We start from the raw sequence: 22,807 nt of genomic DNA on the forward strand, positions 1-22,807 counted from the left end.
AGAATGACCGGTGATAGTGTACCTTCCCTTGTAAATGAACATACAATACCTTGTTGAGTGATGATGGAAGATAACACAAAGAGTCCCATGCAGCCTGCTAAATTCCTGTCTTGGGATATAGAGGGTGTTGTGGGAATTTGGGATCTTCAATGATGACAAGTAGTATTCTATAATCTAGTTTGCCAATCTCATCTAAGTCCGGGGACATTTGTCCTTAAAGTAGTGTGTAATGTCACTGAATTCAACTGAAACTACCCAGAAAGCCAATTCTTATGATAGCTAAAATGTTATCATTGTGTACCCAACAGCCCTCTGGATGTTCCAGATCATAGGATCCTGATCTGGTTGGTTGCCTTTATATCCACAGTACTCCCCCTTGATCAGTGTGGGTATGCCAATTTTTCACAGGAAAAGCTGCAGTTATAAGAAATGATGTCACCTCCCCAGAAAAGAAACAGATTGTGTTTCCTTGCCAAGCTGTCACCCCTAGCAGAAGAAGACTCATGCTGCTCTGACCTTCAGGGTAGTTACTCCACCCATCCAACTTTCAAGTTGTTGGTTTGACTTATAGATCAACCAGGCTCTGACAGGGGAAGAAAGAAGAAAGAGGTAGGACAGGAAATGAAAACAGACAAATTTATACACAGAGGAGATGCTATTTAAAAGTGCTATCAACTTGAATCCAATTTGGACTCAGTGGAATTTAGAACTTATAGAAGAATACATTTACTTTGGCTTACAGTCCCAGAGGGTTAGATGGTGGGGACAGTGGCAGCAAGCATTAGGCATGATAACTAGAGCAGGGATCAGAGAGCTCACATCCTCAACTGCAACTTCAGAACCAAGAGAGTAGAAAAATGAATGTAGGTGATGGTTTTCACCTTCAAAGCCTGATTCTGGTGATATTTTCTCCACCGTGGCTTCTTAAACCTCTACAAGCAGTGCCACCAACTGAGATTACATGTTCCAGAGCCAGAGCCTGTGGCTAACTGTTCACATTCAGTCTCACACAATGCTATTTCAGTTTCCTCAGTGTGCTTTATAGAGAACTAAGAGTTTACCAGGCATGTAGTAAATTTCGTCATTCACCTGGAGCTTCATTTTCTATTTAGAAGACAGATATGAGGACAATCCTACGGGATGCCTTTCCATGGAGGATGTTTTAGCTAAGGCAGCTGCAACAAAATAATGTGAACTAGGCATCTAACAAATGATGGACATATATTTCTCACAACTCTGGAGAATGGGTATCTGAAACCAGGATACCTGAATGGCTGGATTCTCAGGACTCTGAACTGACAGATTGAAAACTTCTCTGCTCTGCCACACTGTAGAAGAAATGAGTGGTTCATTCATTGGCCTCTTCCTAGCTGTAAAAGTATCCCATTCATAAGGACATACCCTTTGTGACCTTGCTATTGAACTTGGAGGGGAAGGGTCACAATCTCTGCCTTGTGCCTGGTCAGCCACCCATTCTTAATAAGCCAATCAAAGGAACCAAATTAAAATTGGAAAGAACAAAGAGAGGTATTCAGTGTGTGCACACCAGAAAAGAGAATATTGGTAAGCAAAGAAACCCTCGGTCTATCTTGGAGTCCTGAAGTGAGATCAACCTTTTAAAAGAGGGCAAGAAATATGCACCTATGCACCTTATCTAAACAATCCTTCTAGATGTGGCCCCACCCACCATGGATCCATCATTATCTGGGTTGCATTCTCACCCTGTGAAATGGCCTGACAAGTTGTAAGAACTGTGTGAACTATCTTTTAGGAAGACAGATTCTCCAGTCTCCCAGCATGTTATTCCTGATAAAATTACCAGTTCATTGGGGCCCATTGTTATAATAGTTGGATAACCAGACTGGGAACCACAACTGTTTCTTTAGGATATTATCATTTCTACCTGGCCATTTACAACCTTGTCATCTTCCATGGAACACTATCTTCGTGTGATATAACATGAAGTTTGTTTGATCCCGTGAATTTGGGATCAACATGAACATTTAATCCCCAATAAGGAAATAAGGAGGCACTGGCCTCTAATTTGGGAGCATACTTATAAGAATTTTTCTTGGGGATTACAAAAACACATTTAAGTTGCTTTGGAAGCTATTAAGATTGCTTTATAGCTATATAGTATGCTAGTATGAATAAAAATCATTGCCTTGCATAAATATTAACATTATTTATTTTAAATTATTACATGCTTTTCCCCTCTGAAATTTATATGGTAAGCAGAGGCATGTACCTATTTCATGCACATGATGATCCTGTGCAATGGATACAAAAAGGTCTCTTAACTTTGCTGTTCACTTGAATTATGCTTAACATTGAAATATTAATTTTAGGGATTATGAAATAAAAAAAACAGAACACACTGAAGCTCCAGCATAATGTGTTTCATTCATGTGCTTGATAAGAAGTGCAATTAGATTCTGACATTTGCCTAAATTTCTCAACAGAACATTCCTCAGATCATACAGGTTATGGCAGCATTGGTGGGTGGGGGTGCGGGACTAGGAGGTAGGTTCTGTGAGCACTAGGGAGTCCTTGTAAACAGTGCATATTCTCTACTTCATAAACCATACTTGTTTTCTGGATGGGGGTGAAAGGATTCATGTGATCAGATGAGAGATTGTGAAGGGACTAACTTCCAGACAGGGGTACTGTTCACAGCAAGAGTGACTTTACCAAGATCATGGGGCTTATAAGGTACCGATTTTGAGAGACAGTTTATTCCAGTAAACACAGATGTTCTCATTCATTTGCGATCTGAAGCTTTAGAATTGCAGTATTCCTTAGGCCAGAAAGACATCTGATGGCACTGAGGTTTCAGCATGTTTCTCAAGTTCATGGCCTCTTACTGATTTCCTGTTTTGCAGAGAGCAGCAGTCTGCATTCAGCCTGTGTCCACGAGAGTGCTGTGCACAGTCGTGTCTTCCAGATCTTATACAGAAATGAAGAAGTTTCCATAAATGATGCCATGCTTTTCCGGGTTCATTTGCTCTTAGATGGTGAGAGGGTAAGTCTTGATCAGCCAGCCACAGGAGATTTTCTTTCTTGACTAAACCATTCCCTCTCATTGTTGGATCCCAGGTGAGTGAAGGAGAGGCTACAGGTTGATTCTAAAATCTGGTAAGAATTTATGGTTCAGATATTCAGCTACTTCTGATGTGTTTGGTTTTCTTCTCATTCACATGGCCACTCATTCAAGGAAGCCTCAGTTGCATGCAGTCACCTCTCTCTTGCTCCAGTGTACCTCTGCCCAAGCCTAGTGCCAGGAATCCCTCAAAAGGTGGCGCACGCCTTTAATCCCAGCACTCAGGAGGCAGAGGCAGGCGGATTTCTGAGTTCGAGGCCAGCCTGGTCTACAAAGTGAGTTCCAAGACAGCCTGGGCTATACAGAGAAACCCTGTCTCGAAAAACCAAAAAAAAAAAAAAAAAAAAAAAAAAAAGATGTCTTTGATTACCTGCTCTTTTCAAGCTCTGGGTTAGGTCATGGGATAAGAAACAAAAGTTAAAGAAGGCTAAAAGGGCCTGTCTTCAAGGGGCCGAGATAGCTCAGTTAGCGTAAAAATGTAGAAGCATTATGTCTTGCTTAGCAAGACTGGCCAGAGCTGGTAGAAAGCTCAAGGGCCCAAGGAATGGAGAAAGAACTCTGGGATGATCAAGCTGGGGCTGGAAATCATTCACAGAGGAGCTTCCTTTCAGAACTGAGTAGTAGAGTCCATCATGAAGGAGAAAGGGAAACAACACAGCAGCGGGGGTGGGAAAGCCCCACTGAGCTTAGAGGCACTTGGTTGTTCTTGAGAGGAGCTTGACTAAAATGTTTACCTTTGTTAAGTTAATCTACTTTGAAGGCCTCTAGAGTCTTGTTCTTATTCCCCAGGGTCAACAACTTGAATCTTTGCTGCTATATTCTGCCTGATTATTTTATAATGAAAGAATTTGTGCTGTAAAGAATGCCAGTCCTTTAAGTAAACTAAGAGCACTCTGGCTAACACGCCCCCTCCTGCTATGTAGCAGAGACCTACTGAGTACCTGAAAACTGTGCCTCTACTCCAACCCTTGGCTTCCTGTACATATCTTTTATGATATATGTAATGAGGTTGGTCCTGATTTACAGTTGAAAGCGAAAGCTGCTACAAATTAACCCATGTAGCTCTCCAGAGAAGGTTTTCTGAGCAATCACAATGACTGTACTATATACAGGACAGAAAGTAGCAAAAGGGAGCATATGCTTGGTGCAATGTTGCTGCTCTTTACCTATGGATTAACACATGCGTTATCTAAGCATAGTTTCATCTCAGTTGCATCATAGTCTGCCCTCATCCTTAACTGTTTACAGAGCCCCTCAGCTTCAATCTTGTGAGTTACAGCATACTGACACTGAATAGAGAGTGCATTTCTCAGGACATATTGTTTTCTTCTGCATGTCAACTTACTTGTCTCTATAAAGTAATATTTATTATTTTCTTATGGATAATTCATATGATATCAAGAAATGTTTCAGCTAATCACTATATCTGGAGCAGTCGTGACTCAAGTGAACAGAACATGTCTGAAATACTGAAATCTAATATTCACAGGAAGTTCTCAGTACTCAATGCTTTCTCAAAAGGTGGTTGGGGGATTTGTCTCCCATTTTATATTCAGGAAACCTGTGGTGAGAGCCTGAGTCTCTTTGGTTGTGTATAAAGCAGGATTTGTGATTATGGAAAATAAACAGAAAAAGTTTATTTATAGCCCTTGGATTCAGTAAAATGTTAACTTTTAAATAACATTTTTTTAAACCACAAAGGCTTAAAGATAAATTCTATCTGTATGTCTTTGCATAAATTATGTTTATCCAAGAAGACATTTACAAAGAAGTCTTTGGATGGGTGATGTCTGTCCCTGTCAGATGAGGGTATTCTTTAAAAAAAAAAAAATCAAAATATGCGAATGTGGGAGAACAGTTTTGTTCCTCAAAGATACATCCATCGACACAGCCTCTGCAGCAGGATACTATTCCTGGAAGTTGGAGTCCACAATGAATAGGAACTAATGTATTCCTTAATGATGAGGAGATTATGGGAGACATATGGCAAGAAAATAGCCAGGGTGTTTTGCCTCAAGAAGAGAAGCACCTCCAGTGAGTGTGTAAACCAATGGAAGGATTTGCCTGATCCAAACAGAGCTAACAAATGTCAGCCCTGCCTTGCCAGATCCAAGAGATTTTTTCCCCCAGAACCTATAAGCCTACAGTATGAATGTGAATGTGAAATTACCTGAATTTTCAGCATTTGCAACTTGTTCAAAACAAGGTTTTTTTTTTTTTTTTTTTAAATACCTCGGGGACTAAACAAAACATGCCTGGTTCACGGATTTAGCTCTCGGGCTTCCAATTTAGGAGCTCAAAACAAGCTATTGTGATCATAAGTGCTGAATGTGAAGACAGAAAGGAAGCAGCTCACTGTGAGTTGCAGAGAAAGGCGTCAGCCAGCCAGGAGGAAGACAGCTAAGCCCTACAGCATGGGGGCAGTGCCCATACTGAGTTAATCCATAGAGTACAGATCTCGAAGACTGGTCTATAGCATACAATTCCCCTATAAATGTGAGAAAAGAAGGCCTGAGGACACCATTTTGGGGGCACATATGGGAACAACTATTTTTCCCCTCCTTTTACTTTTTTTTTTTCTTAATGTAAAAATAAACACATGGGCAAAACATAAACATTGAGGGAATAAGTTCTGAAAGTTGAAGGAGCTTGAGTCACCTTGGAAATTACTTAAGCAGTCTGAATGCCTCTCTGCAACATGTGGATGGTGCTGCCAGTCACGTGGGGACATCTGAGTGTACATGGCAAGGTCATGCATCACTGCACAAGTTGTGTTTCACTGACAGGTTACTCCATCATTCTTCCCATAGCTGGGCTATTCAGTCTCATACTCATGCCTGGAATCCATGTGTCAAACCCGTTTGAAAAGGAAACTTAAAATGCTTGCTAGAATGACTTGAGTTAATTCATTTTTCACTTTCTGTGGTAAAAAAAAAAAAAAGTAAGCTGAAGAAAACAACTTAAGGGAGAAAGGATGTATCCCAGTTAGCAGTTCAAACATGGTCACAGGAACTGGAAGCGGCTGATTACATTGAATCCACAAACAGGCAGCAGGGAGCAATCAGTATAGGCAAAGTCTCAACCTGCCTCTCCATCTTATATAGTTCAGGAAACTTGTCCAGGGAAAGTACCATCTCATATTTATGATGGGTCTTTCCATATCAATTAACCTAATCAGGATGATCTCTCATTTACACATCAGTGATAAATAAACTCTCATAGATATGCCTAGAGGCTTACCTCTTAGGTGATTCTATATTTCAACCTGACAATTGAGATTTAAGTATTACAAGGCTGCTTGTTTAATAATTATTGAAAATATACTTGGCTGTATCAATCTATTCCTTTCATTTCCCATCTAATTTTCCTAAGTACCCTGCTTATCCAGAACTCAACATGATATGCAGAAAGATTCTCACTACACATCCATAGCATTTTGTACTGAGATTCTGTTTTTCTGCTCACTAAAAGAGCCAGCTAAATGTCCTAATCAGATTACTAATTGACTGCTGAACTGCCTTGGTCTTTTTCTTTCAGGTAGAAGATGCGCTGAGTGAGGTTGAGTTTCAGCTCAAGGTGGACCTGCACTTTACGGATAGTGAGCAGCAGTGAGTATCATGGACATCCTTGGACTGTGTTCCTTCTTCTACCACTATCTCACACATGGGGCTTTCTCAATAGAGTTTCTCTACAATAACCAGTTACTAGTAATCTATGATGTCCCTCAGTTGTCCCAATCTTCTTGCTTCTCCCCACTCATTTGGGGCCAGGTTGCTCAGGTTCTGCACATCGAAAACTGCCAACTTTTTGCTATGTTAATGGGTATCTTCTACTAAAAGCACTTTTTTTTCCCCTGTGTGGTACTGATTTGTAGGGATTTAGAGAAATGTCTCTGTGAGGCTAGACAATCAAAATCCCTTTCAAATCATTCTTGCTGCATGACCATGTGTTCATACTGAACATCTGCTATTGTTCTTCAGCTCTCTGGGAACTGAAAATCTATTTATGTAAAACTTGCTGAGAAAAATAAGCATGGGGCAGTTCTCTTCCTTTTTATAACTGTATCATTCATTTGTTCTGTGACTTCTATAGTCTACCCTGGGCTGACCTCTACCCTCTACCCTGGGCTACACTATTTGCTTCTTAATCTTCATGTATTCTTTCAGGAACTAAATAAGCAATATTTTACCAGTGTATTAAAACATGTGACATGAAAACCTTTAAGCTCTTCTCTCATTTAAGGCTTTAAAAAAATCAGGCCACCTTTGTATAGATGTTCTCAAAACACAAACACAAACACACACACACACACACACACACACACACACACACACACACACACACACACCTGTATCTTTCTTGACAAGATGGGATTTCCCTGGGATGGTGTAAGTCCATCCATCTACCCCTTCACATCAAAGTCCCAGTTTCTTCTTCTTATACCCCCTACCATGATCTGAGATCTCTGTCTTCACCCCTCCAGCAACCACCCAGTCTGAGGCCCCAAGACCTCTTAGCTTCATAAACTTCCATCCATTGTGCCACATGTCCAGTTGCCCGTAGAACCACACTGTCAATCATAAACTTATACCATAAATTATTGTCTGACAAGGTCTTCTAATAATTTTAATGACATATCACAGTGGATGCTGTTGATGAGTTTTTCTTCCCAGCAGAAGAACAGTTAATGGAGAGCAAGATACAGGAAACTGGTCATGTAAAGCACATGAAACATAATAACTTAGGTGGAGTATTCTTCAAAAGAGGACATGGGCAAATTCCTACATTTTTCCAAATTTCAATAACTTCTAAGATGAACATCAGGCTTTGAATCATTATTAAGTCAAGTAGAGTCTTTTGTTTTTCTTTCCCCCCTTTTCTTAGCAGCATGTAGAAGCAAACAAACAAACAAACAAACAAAAAGAGGGAGGCTGTTATTTAAACAGTGTTAGGCCAGCTAGTGAAGTCCCTCTAATATATTACTGAGGCAATGATGTGCTTAGACTTTGGCCATGGTAACAGTGGTGTTAGCATCTAATGAGAAGAAACCCGATATGCTGATAAATAGTATAACACACAGGACAGCTCTGTTTGCCACCAAAACACTATTCAGTTCCCAAAGTCGGAATTACTGAAGTGCAGGAATATGCTCTGGACCATCATCCTATCTGAGTTTTTTGATTTAGAAGGGTCCATCAGCACCTCCTTGCTCAGGGCCATGGCTTATCAGTATCTGCTTACACAAGGCCAGGACACTCATTCTCACATAGTCCTTCCAGGCCCTGCACAGCTCAGCAGGTAGGAAATTAATTAATACTTAAAGGGATGGCGTATTCTCTCAGCTGATTTTAAATTTAGTCATTGCAAGTGTACAGAATAATTCTGTGGGGAGAGCTGTTCTTCCTGTGAGATATTAACCTTTGTTCTTGTTTAATTATTTTGTTTGTTTAGATCCTTTATAAGAACTTCATGCATGCTCCTGTCTTCACTATCAAAGTTTACCTGCATCTTCTCTACACTGAGTTTCCCTAGGATGTATGCTTCTTCTCCATGAATGGGTGGTGTCCATTGCACAGCACAGAACAATGGTTACTTTTCTCTTTAGTTCTTCCTTATGAAGGAGGCTTCTGTTAACGCTTAACTTCTCGTTCTCACTGCCAGGAGCTGATGTCTCAGTGGGATTAAAGCAATACTGTGCTGTAACTCAGCACAAAAGAGAATCAGAAAGTCCTGGTCTAGCAAAGCAGTTTTCCTTGTGACTGGGAACAAGTTCAACAGCCCACATTAGTTTCATGTATTCTTTTATGGGTAGAATATGATTAGCAACCACATAATAAGAGTGTCAAAGCAGGATGTCCAGTCCACAGTCAAGACTCAGATCATTGTCATCCACATAAATGTGAGACTGAAGCCAACAGTTACTGACACCCATGGATGGATTCTCTCTCTTTATCAGGTTTCTTTCTAGTCCAAACAAAAAGTGTGGGTTGCATATAGTTACATTTGGCACTCAGAATTCATTAGCTGGCGATCCTTTGCAACAAGCAGCAAGGATCACAAGGAAAGACAATCTCTTGGTTGGCAGTGCGAACATACTCCCTCTACCTCTTCCCTCTCTGTTCTCTATTTGCCCATCATCTCTGGAGGAAGAAGAGACATTCTCTATATTATATTTCCTGAAGATGCTTAAAGTGGCATTCTTCAATCAAGCTCTGGCTTAATATAGCTTACAGAGTCACAGAGACTGTTTTACAGCATTTTTGTTTAAAAACAAAACAAAACAAAACAAAACAAAGCAAAACACTTCCCTTTTGTAACAAAAGGTACTTGTGGGTTTGTTTGTCTGTTATCTGTCTCTTAGGATTGGATATCCACTGATTACAGAGTACTAGAGCAAAGGTAACCAGCATCTTCCTAAAACTGGTCAGACTATTTCATCAGTGTGTTCTGGGAACCATTTACCTTTGATCATTCAGTCAGTATGTAGTCATTTCCACAGCATAGGCTTGATCACCTTCTCCATTATGCCCTGTACCAGTGAAATGCTAGAGCTGTAAAGATGAGTTAGTTACAGCTCCTGCCTTTTGGGTTAGAAGTCTAACAGAAAATACAACCTCACAAAATCCATGCAGCCTTTTTAAGAACAATGGCCAGCTTCTGAGCAAGAACAAATGGGGGAAAAGGTCCAAGAGAATTATGCTCTTGAGAGAAGCCTGGGAAAGATCTGGTCATTGTCACCATCTCTGAGGTACAGGTTTAGTGGGTGCTGACAAAGGAGCTGAAGCCCAAAGGTGCTATGTGATCTTCTTCATCCTGCATTTGCCAATTGAGGGACAAAATCCTTCAACTAGACAAAATATTGCTGGATTGAGTAAGACATTGAGGCTACAAAGTGAAGTTGTTTGAATGGCAACAGGGCCATCCGACCATGCTCATATGAGCTCATCTACTTGCCTTTCAGGCTGAGAGATGTGACTGGGACACCGATGATCAGCAGCCGCACACTTGGTCTGCACTTCCACCCGAGGAGGGGTCTGCACCACCAGGTCCCTGTCATGTTCGACTACTTCCACCTGTCAGTGATCTCAGTGGCCATACATGCTGCGCTGGTGGCTCTGCAGCAGCCCCTGATCAGGTATGGAGTTAGAAGTAGCCCTACCATCCATACCACACATCACTGAGAGACAGTTGGCTGAAGTGATCAGCACAAACTAGAGCGCCTTGTCTCTGGTTGCCCGACTTAGGCTTGGGTCTCACTGTGTCCCACAGAAGAGGTGGGAGACAGTTGGAGAGAGCTTCCGGATCCCATAGGATATTGGGAGATGCCAGGGATGGATGACTTACAAATTAGAATCCACACCTGGTGGGGACTTGGATTCTTCCCCCAGCTTCATGTTTACCTAGCTGTGACTTAAGAAGCTCCTCGTGTGTCTGAGCTACATAATCTCTTGTGTATAAAATTGGAAACATGGCCATATATTTGAAGTTGCCTTGTTTTTTTTTTTTTTTTTTCAATTCATTTGACATTTTTTAGGCTCTTCCAGGTTCCCGGTTCTTTACTTTTTAATATTCAATTTAAGTCTAAATTATTTATATTTGATACCTTCATAAGTATATATTTTGTATTCTGATTATTCTTACTCCCTTCTTTTTTTATTCTTTGCACTCCTGCCAATCTCCTTTCTTCCCCATAAGTCCTTTTAAAAACATTCATGCCTTCCATTGTTTTGTGACCCACTGAGTTTAATAAGGAAGATTCATGTAAAGGCTCAGTGGAGGACAGGGCTAGTACATTACAGAGGCCCACATCTATTCTTCTCTATGGTTACTGTTTCCTCAAATGAGCATTTGCTTGTAATATATTTTGCCTTTGCCCTTCATTGATTCACCCCAAAGCATCCCTAAGGTGCAGAGGAGAACTTAGGTTTCCTTCACTGTACAAGTGGAGGGACAGAGCTCATAAGAGCTGTTGAAGTAGGCTGTGCGTGGTCATTCAACAATGTTCCAGAATGTGTTCATTTGGATAATTTTAAAACACTGAAGACTCATGGCTAGAATTACATATATATGTAGTGGTGGGATATTTTGTGTAAATTGTTTTCACACAAAGGAAGGGGGTTTGTCCAGTTCTCTGTTTTAAACAGTTCTAAGAATTTTCCTGTGTGTAAGAAAACCAGGGTCCTTGATGATTTCAATGGGCATGACCTAAAAGCTCTGTTGTCTGTTAGGATGTGAGACTAGAAAATAAGATATCTGTTCTTGGACATGAGATGTGACTGTATCCCTTGACTCAGTTTTACTCATCTGCTTAAGACCGCTCCTGCTCTCCTGACCAACAGAGTCAGTTCAGAATCTCAGTGAGAATGACTGAGATGCTGTATATTGAGAAACTAGGATGAAAAGCATCTCCCAAAGACAGAGTATGTGTGGCTGATGGGCAAGGTGAAGTGATTCTGAAAAGGCAAACCTGGATTTCAGGGAGGAAAGTTGGGGGAAATGCTAGCGCTTAGCAGTGTAAAAGTCTGCATGGTATTTAAGTCAGAGCATACAGCAAAGAGCAAAAGAAAGGGGAATTCAGAGGAGCAGACAGCCAGGGAATAGCACTTGTGAGCATGGAGCTAAAAGCCAGGGTCACAAAGGTCATAGCCTTCTGGATCTACTAGTCTTCTGCCCCAAACTTTGTTGGCTCCTAGATTAAAGGTCCTGGATTGGGGGGGAAAGGACGGACATGTATCAGGAGTCTATGGTTTCCATTCACTTCTAATGAGTGTGTAAAGAGGAATTGCCAGTAGAGGCATCAAGACACACACACACACACACACACACACACACATACCACACACATACCACACACACATACCACACACACACACACAGAGTGAGTCTGCAAAGCACACACCAAGTTCTAAGAACAAACTTTTCCTTTAGAGAGTCCAGAGCTCTGATATAGGTATGCTGAATTAGATAGGGTGTTAGAGCAGAATGTTTTAGAAATGCTATGATATAGGAATATGGGAAAGCACCCCTGACCTTGGGAAACTAACACTCTAGAAATAGAAAGAAGAGCACTAGTCTCCTGCAAGGCACATTCCCCAGCTGGGCAATTTCCTTGAATCAGGAAACACTGGTTCTGGGAATGTCTCAGGGTGGGTTCTGTGTGCCAAGGGTGAGACAGAGCAGGTGTGCCCTGATATCAGTAGAGACTGCTCCGCTGGAGGCTGGGAACAGCCTAGATAGGAAAGGAAGTGACCTTAAGGGGTTCTGGGTCCCAGAGTCAGGAGCATTTGGTTGCTTAATTCTATCACTTACTGGGGGAGCTTTGAATAGCTTATCCACATCTCTAAATATATCTTTTACCATATAGACACATAAATTTACATATAAAACAAAGGATTTTTGTGATAAAGAACCAACAGAGATTATGGCTATATATAATAAAACCATGTAGACTGTCTCACATAATGAATACACACACACACACACACACGTTCTTGAAGCAATTCTAGCAATATAGAAACTAGCAGTTCTGAGAGCATGTATCTATTGTGCCCCTGACTATAAGAGACTTGAGTCTGTAAGCCATCCAGGTATCCAGGTGCCCAGCTTCCAAACTGAGTGCTGTGCAAAGTAGTGGGGAAGCCTGAGTAGGGTGGGTGTTAAAAGAATGGGTTTTAGGGCTGGGTGGCCCCCAGTGTCAAATTTGTGTTCCTAACTCTATTCACTTGAGCATGTGGGATTCAGTTTTAGTCAACAGAAGGTGAATGCTGGAAGGCTTCGGTGACAGCACATGGGAAGCCCTTGGGTATGTATGTATCCAATAGATGGTGATGATGATGATGATGATGATGATGATGATGATTGTGATGATGATTTGTAAAGCTGCCATCATATTCTGGGCCACTCAGTGCTGATAAGCTCTTGAAAATTAGCAGGTAGCTTTCTGCACAGGGAAGTTCACCCCTCCTTGTGACTAAAAGAAAAGCTTTACAGAAGATGCATATATATATATATATATATGTATAATTTTTTTTTTTTTTTTTTTTTTCTCCTTTGCTCCACACAGGGGACAAGAGAGTGTGACCGTGAGAATTGAATTGGGGATGGATGGTAAATTGGAGTCAGATTTTGGCAGTGTAACTAATGATGCATCCAAGAGGTTGAATGTAAATCAGTTGAATATACGGGGGCACTGAAAGACTTTTTCCTGAGAAAAATCCTCAAGACTTACCCTCCCCAAAGCTTCTTCAGGCAGAAGGGTCAGTAATGCAGGCAGGAGTTCAACTGAGAGGTCCAAAGGGTCCCCAGCACCTGACATCACCTCTTAGTTCTAGTGTTGCTAAGAGCTCTGATAGCATCTAACCGTGGGTTTGGAGCCAGGGTAGCTAAGCTGATAGCTTAACCTTTTGATAGGAATATACTCTGCAAGGTTTGCAGCAGCAGCCTTCCAGATGGGAGCGCATACAGTTGCTGGAGAGTTAAACCTCACAGATGGGGTAAAAATAGAACCGCCTTCCACTCTCTGGGTTTTGCAGGAAGAATTTTTGTCTTGGCACAAGGTAGCTGGAACAAAGGGAACTCTTTTAGCTTGTGGGAAATACCTGTCAAAGAGGGCAAGCACCAGCATCCCAGAAAAAAATCTTCTCATGGCATCAGTGAGATCCAACCATAATGCAGCAGGTGTGGAACCAAAGTTTAACCTCAGGAGACTTTTCACTTTCACTGAGAAAGACCAAAGAGAATCTAATTTTTAATCTTTCAATAGGTAGAACTGAGTCTTTCCCAGGGGCTCCCTTCAGTATAAAAGCCACAATTAAATAACAAGTATCTTAGTTCTTTGTTGGCAGATATCTCAGAGAAGGGGGTCAATTCTTTATGTATACATTTTTTTCTAATTCTACCATGTTCCTACCAGTTCTGCCTGGCTGAATGGTAAACTTACTTTAACTCTTGGTTCAGTACAAATCCAAAGGCAGATGTGGTAGTGCACACCTGTAACCTCAGCCCTTGGGAAGTAGGGGCACGAGGACCAGGAACTTCACCAAGCTGGCATATATAAATAAAACCTGGTCTCAAGAAATCCAAACCAAAGCAGATTCAAATACTATTAGTATTATATAATGCAATTGTCCCTCAGGTACCCAGAAGCTCGAGGCAATAAAACGAAACAACATGTTTCACTAAGGGTAGTCACTAGCTTTTACTCAATTTCACCATTTGCTAGACCTTACATTTAACACTAACTTTCACTAATGTTAGGAGTCTCTGTGATGCCCCAGGAATCAAATGCACTATTAACCCTTCTGACAGGTCATGAAGTAGGAAGTTCAGACTTGGCCCAGATCCTAATATGTAAGTGCTGCTGGCTTGTAACTCCTGCTAGCAGGTGTCTGCCTTCAGAGTCATGGCTGTCCACAGTGCCATATCATTTCTGAGTGCTCGGCCACCCCCTCCCCCCCAGGTTACTTCTTAAGAACGTTGCTTCTTATTAGCTGCTGTTCATCTCCACCACATTATAATATTGCCTTACTCATTTGAACCCCTTTCTAGGCCAATGTGTGTTTGTTTACCTCCTGCCACTCCAACACCTCATGTACTCTCTGGCTTGTGGCTAAAGACTAATAGCATTCAAATAGATGACATAGAAATAGAAACATAATCTTAACTTTATTTCTCTGCCAATATTTCAACCATAAGCATGTGTTTCTTGTGTAAGATCTGTCCCAGTTGTCTCCAGCTACTATTGCAAAGATGATGGCATCTGAGGACATTTATGGTCATGAGAGAGTTTTAGTTTCTTTGAGAGGTTACAGCATAGCTATGAAATGGTATTTGTAATGGGATACCCAAGAGGAGACCCTGTGAGGTTCCAGTATTGACAGTGTAGGAAAAGCCAGAGGCCTCATACCAGACTAAAGACTCATTCATTGCAATGAACATTTGCAAGCAAGGTGTGAACAAAAGGGTATACTATGGCAACGCTGTGGTACAGTTCAAATTCCACACTGGAGTTTTTTTTCCCATGGGGGATGTTGCAAGGGTGGAGGGCAGGTACAAGGGAAGGTGTTTGGGGCGCATGATGTGAAATTCACATAAAAACAATAAAAAGTTAATAAAGAAAGCAATTATTGATTTTTAATTTTTTAAAGAATTTCATACAAGTACAATATTTACATCATTTAACTCCCCTCTCTTTCCCACTTTCTCCTGTGTCCTTCCTACTCCCTCTCACATTCATGACCATTTCTTCTTTGGTTATTTTATATGTATGTATGTATATATATGTATATATATATACACACACATACACACATATATGTATACAAGTACATATATGAATCACACACACACATATATATGTATACATATACATGTACATACATATACATGCACATATACATATACATAGTGTACATACACACACACCCCTACCTGTATGTATATACTCACAACCGCTGAGTTCATTTAGTATTGCTTATAAATATATATTTGGGGATGACCACTTGGTACTGCATAACGTGTAAGGTGGCTTGCCTCTGCTGAAGGCTGATTCTTTTCCCCTCTCGGCAGGCATTAGTTGCCTGTAGCTCTTCAGCTCAGGTCAGGACCTTCTGCAGTTTCCTCCATGCTCTCAGTTGCAGCCTCCCCACACACATGACCACTTACCTCCTGTTTCCCCTTCCTCTTCTTTCTAGTTTCACTCGCCCAGGAAGAGGTTCCTGGTTAGGCAAAGGTGGCCCAGACACAGGACCAGAACAGCCCACCATTTCTCTGGAAAACTTGGTCTTTGGAGCTGGATACTGCAAGCCAACTTCCTCAGAGGTAAAGTCTGTATGGGGTCATGGTCCCATGACTGGCAATTTTCACCTAGCCAATAGTATACTGTACGAAGTTTCTTCTTCATTTAAATGTTTCTGTAGGGCACTGTTTGGCCATTTCCTTCAAGGGCCATTCAACCTTTCACTTCTGACTAATCTCTCAGATGAACTGTGAGTGACAACCCCTGTAGTTGTTGTAGGAGTGTTTTATCTTTATCTTATTGTTCCTCTAACTTGTGGTTCTTTGAGAAATCAGAGCTTTCTAGCAGGTGGTACTATTGTGAAGATGATTCCTTCCCACTATGTGGTGATAATGAGTGTCTGTTGGCATTGACTCATGCCTGCTTTTAAACCCTGGTTCCACATTCTGTTTAATCACTTTCTGTGATTCAGTATCCTCACCCCCAGTGTGGCATCACTAAGGACCACTAATCTCATGTGAAATTATGTATACTCGATGTTGTCCCAACTGCAAGTTCTTAGTCTAGTACCTGGGGCTTAGTGGCTGCTTAATAAATAAATGCATACTCCTCTTCATTCTCTTCCCTTCTTCCCAGAAGGTGCTTGCCATTCCTGTTCCCTCATCACTGCCGGTATTGCTCTTTTATACATGAGACATTTTAGGCATGTTCAGAAATGACCAGCCAGTATTATTTAGGGTTGCCCAGTGGCACAGAACCAACAGGAATGATTCTTTCCTTCTTTTAATGAGTTGACTCTCGTGATTCTGGAGGTTGAGAAGGATACAAATATGCATTCAACAAGCTGGTGACCCAGGAGAGCTGATAGCAGAGTTCTAGGCAAAGTCTAAGTCCAGAAGGTGGATGATGCTGGCACTTAGGAGAAACAGCTTTTTGCTTTGTTGTAGTCAGAAACGGAGTATTTAGGACTAGTCTTGTCACATTGGGGAGGGAGATCTCTTTCACTCGGGCAGGTCTTTTGTTCAGTTAAAAAGAAAAAAAAATCTCAGTTAGAAACATCCATACTGATAGTTGTAACAATGATTAGCCAAACATCTTCTTATCCCATGACCCAGACAAATAAACACAAGATATTTATCATGGTAAATCCAATGACAGGAATGTACAAGACTCTGCCTAGCCAGCCCTGTCTACCTCTGCTATAGCAGGCTCTTTGGCCAGGCTGTTCAGGATACACAGTAAACTATTCACCTTCCTTTTCTGGATTTTTTCTTAATTTGAAATCTAGCCAGGAGATTTGGCTGCAAATGTCACATCTGTATATAGGTTAGGCTGCTGTGTCACATGTTTCCTGAGGACTTCAAAGGGGGATAACCACAATCCTCCTGGAAAGATGGGAAACTGAGTCCATGGTAGGGCTTGGTCTCGTGAGTGAGCTGGCTTTAGAGAACAGTAAGAACAGAATGAATACATTCCCTCAGTACCTGTGACACTTCCCGGAAGCTGGTATGCTTATCTCCCACAGAGGAACCTCGAATGAGTGAGGGGGAGAGAGAAAGCCAAGAGTCTGCCAGCATAACATGGCACTTACCCACTAAGCATTGCTAAATTCATGTTTCAGCATTGGGGTGGGCAGGATAGAAGGCTATTCACCCTCCTACAGTAGATGTGTGGTGTGCCCAAAATTCATCTGCTATTTTTTTTGCTACTGAGACATTGGCAGCTGATTTCCACATTGGAGCAATCACTTTGTCCATCTTATCATCACCATTCAACTTCACTTGTGCCAAGATCTGCCTCTCTCACAGCACTGTGTGGTAGCTTTAAGAGTCTCCCTGATAGGCCTACTACCTAAAAACCTTTAGCTCAGACTCCTCCTAAGCGAATATGGCCAGAGATATTGATAATTGGCAGCATTCACAGCCTGGCTCAAAACATTTACAGCAGGTGCCTTACATGCTGAGGTCCTTAGCTGATGCCACTGAAGGGTGTGAAAGGGTCTTGATGCTCCATCAACTTGGGAGATGCTCTGGTGCTCAGATTATTTGCATCAGCCAGGACCATTTGTACTAGCACCACTGAGATGTCTTCTCTGATTTCCTAAATGCTCTAAGTATCTCTGGCTCTCCTGTGCAGGAGCTTTGACTGGTTTAAAGTAGGAAACATCTCATTTAGCTCCTTCTCCTAGCACCTAACAAGTTACCTACCCTATAAAACCAGTGTTCAAGCAATATGTGCTGAATGGATGGTTGGCACAACTGTGTGCATCATGCTGGTAGAGACTGAATAGCTAGAGATGCATGAGAGAGGTTAGTCACGGTAGTAGAGAGGAAGTAAGGGAGAGAGCCATAATGTGATGGGCCATACTGGAAGACTGCAAAGACCCTAGTCCAGCACAGGATAGGATTTTGAACACTATAGAGCACTCTGACCCACTGGCCTTTCACACATCACCTAGCACACTGCCTGATGCTGTGATGGGTCACCTTCTGTGACTCCTTACAATGTAGGCAAATTGTTGCTTATAGAAACTCAGTTTACACAGTTATGAAATGGGAACTGTCTTTGAGGAAGATCTCAGAGGTTTCTATGCATCAATACTTTATAGATCAGGACTTAACAGGCAGATGATAAAGTATGGTGGGGCTTGTTTGCTTGTTTGCTTTCTGTTTTTTTATTGGCTGTTTCTGGGGCTCTGTGTCAAATTAAATGTGACTGCCTTTCATATGTTCAGAGAGAAAGGCTGATTTGTGAGTCTTGGCACCAAGCTTGCTCCCAAAACTTGGCTCAGTAAGTTGTTTTCAGGGTTTGATTCTTTCTCTGTGTGTTTTCCACTTGGGTCCCATCCAATTATGTGGAGTCAGTGCTGTGTGCCCACCCTGTACCTTCCCACCAGGCAATCCAATCTTAGTTCTATATACCCTTGGGGGCTTTGCATGCAAATCTCAAGAAGCCCAGAGCATTAGCAGATAGAACTGGAATCCTCATGGTCTGATGCAGCAGAGACCATGTGCTCCTCCCAGTAAGCCCTTCCTGGCAGAGGCCTGTGAAAACACAGAGACTGGTGGCAAAATGAGCTTTTTGGAACATACAGCATACCAGGAAGGTAAGAGATAATGATTCAGTTGGGTCTGCCCCATTTCTCAGATTCCTATGTCCTGTGCCTCCATTTCCTCCTGTGGCAACTTTGAAATTTGACCTTTGCTTTTAGAGCTGTGGCCTGAGGTTTTGTGTGTCTTCCTGTTACAAATGATATAAGCAGTAGAGAGGTTATTCAACCTTTTTAAGATGACATTCTTCTTGGGGGTGGTTCTGCTAGCAAAGCCTCACTGGATTCTTTTTTTTTTAAAAAATTTTTATTAGATATTTTCTTCATTTACGTTTCAAAGGCTATCCCAAAAGTCCCCTATACCCTCCCCACTCCCCGCCCTGCTTCCCTACCCACCCATTCCCACTTCTTGGCCCTGGTGTTCCCCTGTACTGGGGCATATAAAGTTTGCAAGACCAAGGGGCTTCTCTTTCAAATGATGGCCGACTAGACCATCTTCTGCTACATATGCAGCTAGAGACACGAGCTCTGGGTGTACTAGTTAGTTCATATTATTGTTCCACCTATAGGGTTGCAGACCCCTTCAGCTCCTTGGGTACTTTCTCTAGCTCCTCCATTTGGGGGCCCTGTGTTCCATCCAATAGATGACTGTGAGCATCCACTTCTGTATTTGCCAAGCACTGGTATAGACTCACATGAGACAGCTATATCAGGATCCTTTCAGCAAAATCTTGATGATCCATCCTTTCCTCTCAGCTCCAAACTTTGTCTCTGTAACTCCTTCCATGGGTGTTTTGTTCCCAATTCTAAGAAGAGGTGAAGTGTCCACACTTTGGTCTTCCTTCTTCTTGAGTTTCATGTGTTTTGCAAATTGTATCTTGGGTATTCTAAGTTTCTGGGCTAATATCCACTTATCAGTGAGTGCATATCATGTGAGTTCTTTTGTGATTGGGTTACCTCACTCAGGATGAGTTCTTTTGTGATTGGGTTACCTACCCTCCAGATCCATCCATTTGCATAAGAATTTCATAAATTAATTGTTTTTAATAGCTGAGTAGTACTCCATTGTGTAAATGTACCACATTTTCTGTATCCATTCCTCTGTTGAGGGGCATCTGGGTTCTTTCCAGCTTCTGGCTATTATAAATAAGGCTGCTATGAACATAGTGGAGCATCTCACTGGCTTCTAAATAGATAAAATGATGCAACCCTGTAGTGCTCCAGAGCAGAGTTCAGGAGAAAATTCTCTAAGAAAAATTATACATATATATATATATATATATAGTCTGCATAATTAAAACAGTCTAAGTCCAACAATTATTATTATTATTACTGTGCTGTGTTGTATGTGAGAGTTTTGTTCTTGGCTGCAGTATTAAACTCCTGTGTGACTTTGAACCTGTCATTTGTCTTCTCTAGTTCTATTTCCCAGCAAGTAGAAAAAAAAACTGAATCTTCCAGGAAAACATCTTCAGGGCTTCTCTGCTGTGTTTAGTGTTGTATCTCTGTCACTGCCAAAAGCAGTGGGACAGTTGAGACATACTTGAGCGTGCGCGTGCACACACACACACACACACACACACTGACACCATCACCAATCAAAGCCTTCCATGTCACTAGAAGAAGTGTGGTGCTCGTCATCTTAGTTTACATCTATGGTCATCTGTTCCCCCTTACAGTATCCAGTGAAGGCACAAAGGCCTCCAGATGATTTAATAGATGAAATGGCCAGCTAATATTTCTTTTTAGAGATAAAGACTCTAAGATGCAAAGAAGTTAAGATACACATCCTGCCCTGTCTCTCCTCACACCATACTATTAGGCAGCAGCTAAGCTGAACCTTTAATTGAATGTACATCTTATCATTTCCCAGTTGCCCTCTGACTCCAGGAGAATGGATTTTCAGATAACATACATCTGTAAATGTTCTATTGACTCAGTTCCCCTGTGCAAGCCTTGTTTCTCTTTTCATACCTGTGTGTATCTGGCTCCTAATGTGTTTTCAGAAATCATTTGTTCAGTTGCTATCTTGTGCTTTTACTTTGCATCTCAGTAAAGATTACGAGTGCTGAACCATTTTCACATAGAGACTGGCATCTCCTACATCCCCTCTGGAGAAATGTCCATTTAAGCAATTTGCCTATTTGTAAATATGCTTATGTTTAGTATTTAGCTTTGGTTTTGGTTAGTTTTAGGAGGTCTCTATACATGTTGGATATTAGCTCTTCATCACATCACACCTGAGACTGTCTCCTCAATTTCATCCAGTGTGTTTGCATGCCCTTCCTGTCCCTTTGCAGGGTAGGAGTCTGGTTGACACAGTCCCATTTGCCTCTTCCCTTCTAGCTGTTATGCAGGATCACCAAGGCAAATATCCTTAAGTCTTCCTTTACATTTTCTCCGGGGCTTTTATAGCTTCAGGTCTGACGTTACATTCTTCAATACATTTAAGATGATTAGAGTGTATGGGATAAGGAATGAGTTCATTATTTCTATACATAAGGATATACAGTTTCCTAATACCATGTGAATGACTATCCTTGCCCCATTATACAGTCTTGGCACCATGTAGTGGATTTATTGTTGAGACTTCTCTTTGATAAAAAAGGTGCATTATAGTGGATATGAGTTCCTTGAAAAAATGGAGCGTATTTAATGATGGTTGGTGGGCTTACCCTTCTGTTGACTTAGTTTATATGCCAGTATCTGTAGCTGTAACTGACGATGTTAATCATTGTAATTCCATTCTCTATTCTGAATCAATGGCCATGAGACTTCCTGCTTTATCCTCTTCTCACAGTTGCTTTGGATATACATAGTTCTTAGTGTCTTTTAGGATTATGTTCTATGTCTTAAGTCAATCACAGGGATAAAAGTACTCTGCAAAGTACTTACAAGCCAGCACATAGAAAATAATGGGAGGGTGGTTGTCACCAGAGCTTGAGGGGAGAGAGGAGTGGCAGTTTTGAGCCTATGTCATGAGAGAAGTTTCTTGAGAGCTGTTTCACAACCCTGCCCTGCCCTGCACCGCATCCTGCTCTGTGTGTTCACTTGAATTATAAAAAGTGTAAGAAAAAAATGTCATGATTGGAGAGACCAGGAAAAAAAAAACTAACCAAAACACAGTTATTTAAAAAATGATTTATAGTTTAAATGGTAATGAATTTTAATACTTTAAGAATTAAAATGGGGCTGGAGAGATGGCTCAATGGTTAAGAGCACCAACTGCTCTTCCAGAGGCCCTGAGTTCAATTCCTGGCAACCACATGGTGGCTCACAACCATCTGTAATGAGATCTGATGCCCTCTCCTGGTGTGTCTGAAGTACTCATGTACATAAAATAAATAAATACATAAATAAATAAATCTTTAAAAAAAGAATTATAATGGCAACCACTGCTATGTTTCCCATATTGATTTAAAATTGTTGGCATCTTTATCATTTAAATGACTGTCTGGGTTAATAAAATCATACAGAAAAAGTTTCAAGTTGTTGTATGGGATAGGGTCAGGTGTATGTCTGCAGCTGACTTAATTAAGTACGATTCTTAGTTCATCTCTAAAGGAGTATATACATCTGTGATAGCAGGCTTTGCATCTAAACTATAAAGTATTGCTTCTTAAGTGTAATACTCCTGTTATCAGAGGCAACCCTGGTTTCACAAGGCTGACCCAGGATGCCTTGTTCCTGACAAGTACATATCATAGGGTACAGGGAGGAAACCGCACCCTTCACAGACCATCCATTGTTGCCCATCATCTCATTGGCACCCATAATATCTTCTGATACATGGCAGGCACTTAGCAAAATGAGACCAAATGAATGCAAGGCAAAAGATCAGCAAGGGTCCAGGCAAGAGCAGCAGACTTGGAATGAGCTCTAGATTGGAGTGAATATCACATTTCCCTTGTACAGTACAAAA

The 22,807-nt window shown here is 41.3% G+C and overlaps 1 protein-coding gene across 5 annotated transcripts in view; it reads left to right on the forward strand.

Annotated features, from left to right (window-relative positions):
• Fam135b (family with sequence similarity 135 member B) overlaps window positions 1-22,807 on the forward strand; it is a 262,597-nt gene that overhangs the window by 168,757 nt on the left and 71,033 nt on the right. For all 5 annotated transcript variants that reach the window (XM_085831356.1, XM_085831357.1, XM_029469991.2 and 2 more), the window contains 4 exons: window positions 2,883-3,022; window positions 6,638-6,708; window positions 10,062-10,235; window positions 15,793-15,919. In XM_085831356.1, coding sequence (XP_085687482.1) covers window positions 2,883-3,022; window positions 6,638-6,708; window positions 10,062-10,235; window positions 15,793-15,919 — 512 coding nt within the window. The remainder of the gene's footprint in view (window positions 1-2,882; window positions 3,023-6,637; window positions 6,709-10,061; window positions 10,236-15,792; window positions 15,920-22,807) is intronic.

This window comes from Mus caroli, unplaced genomic scaffold (genome assembly GCF_978045245.1).
Source record: "Mus caroli unplaced genomic scaffold, Mus_caroli_1 scaffold_16, whole genome shotgun sequence".
In the NCBI taxonomy this organism is placed as follows: domain Eukaryota; kingdom Metazoa; phylum Chordata; class Mammalia; order Rodentia; family Muridae; genus Mus; species Mus caroli.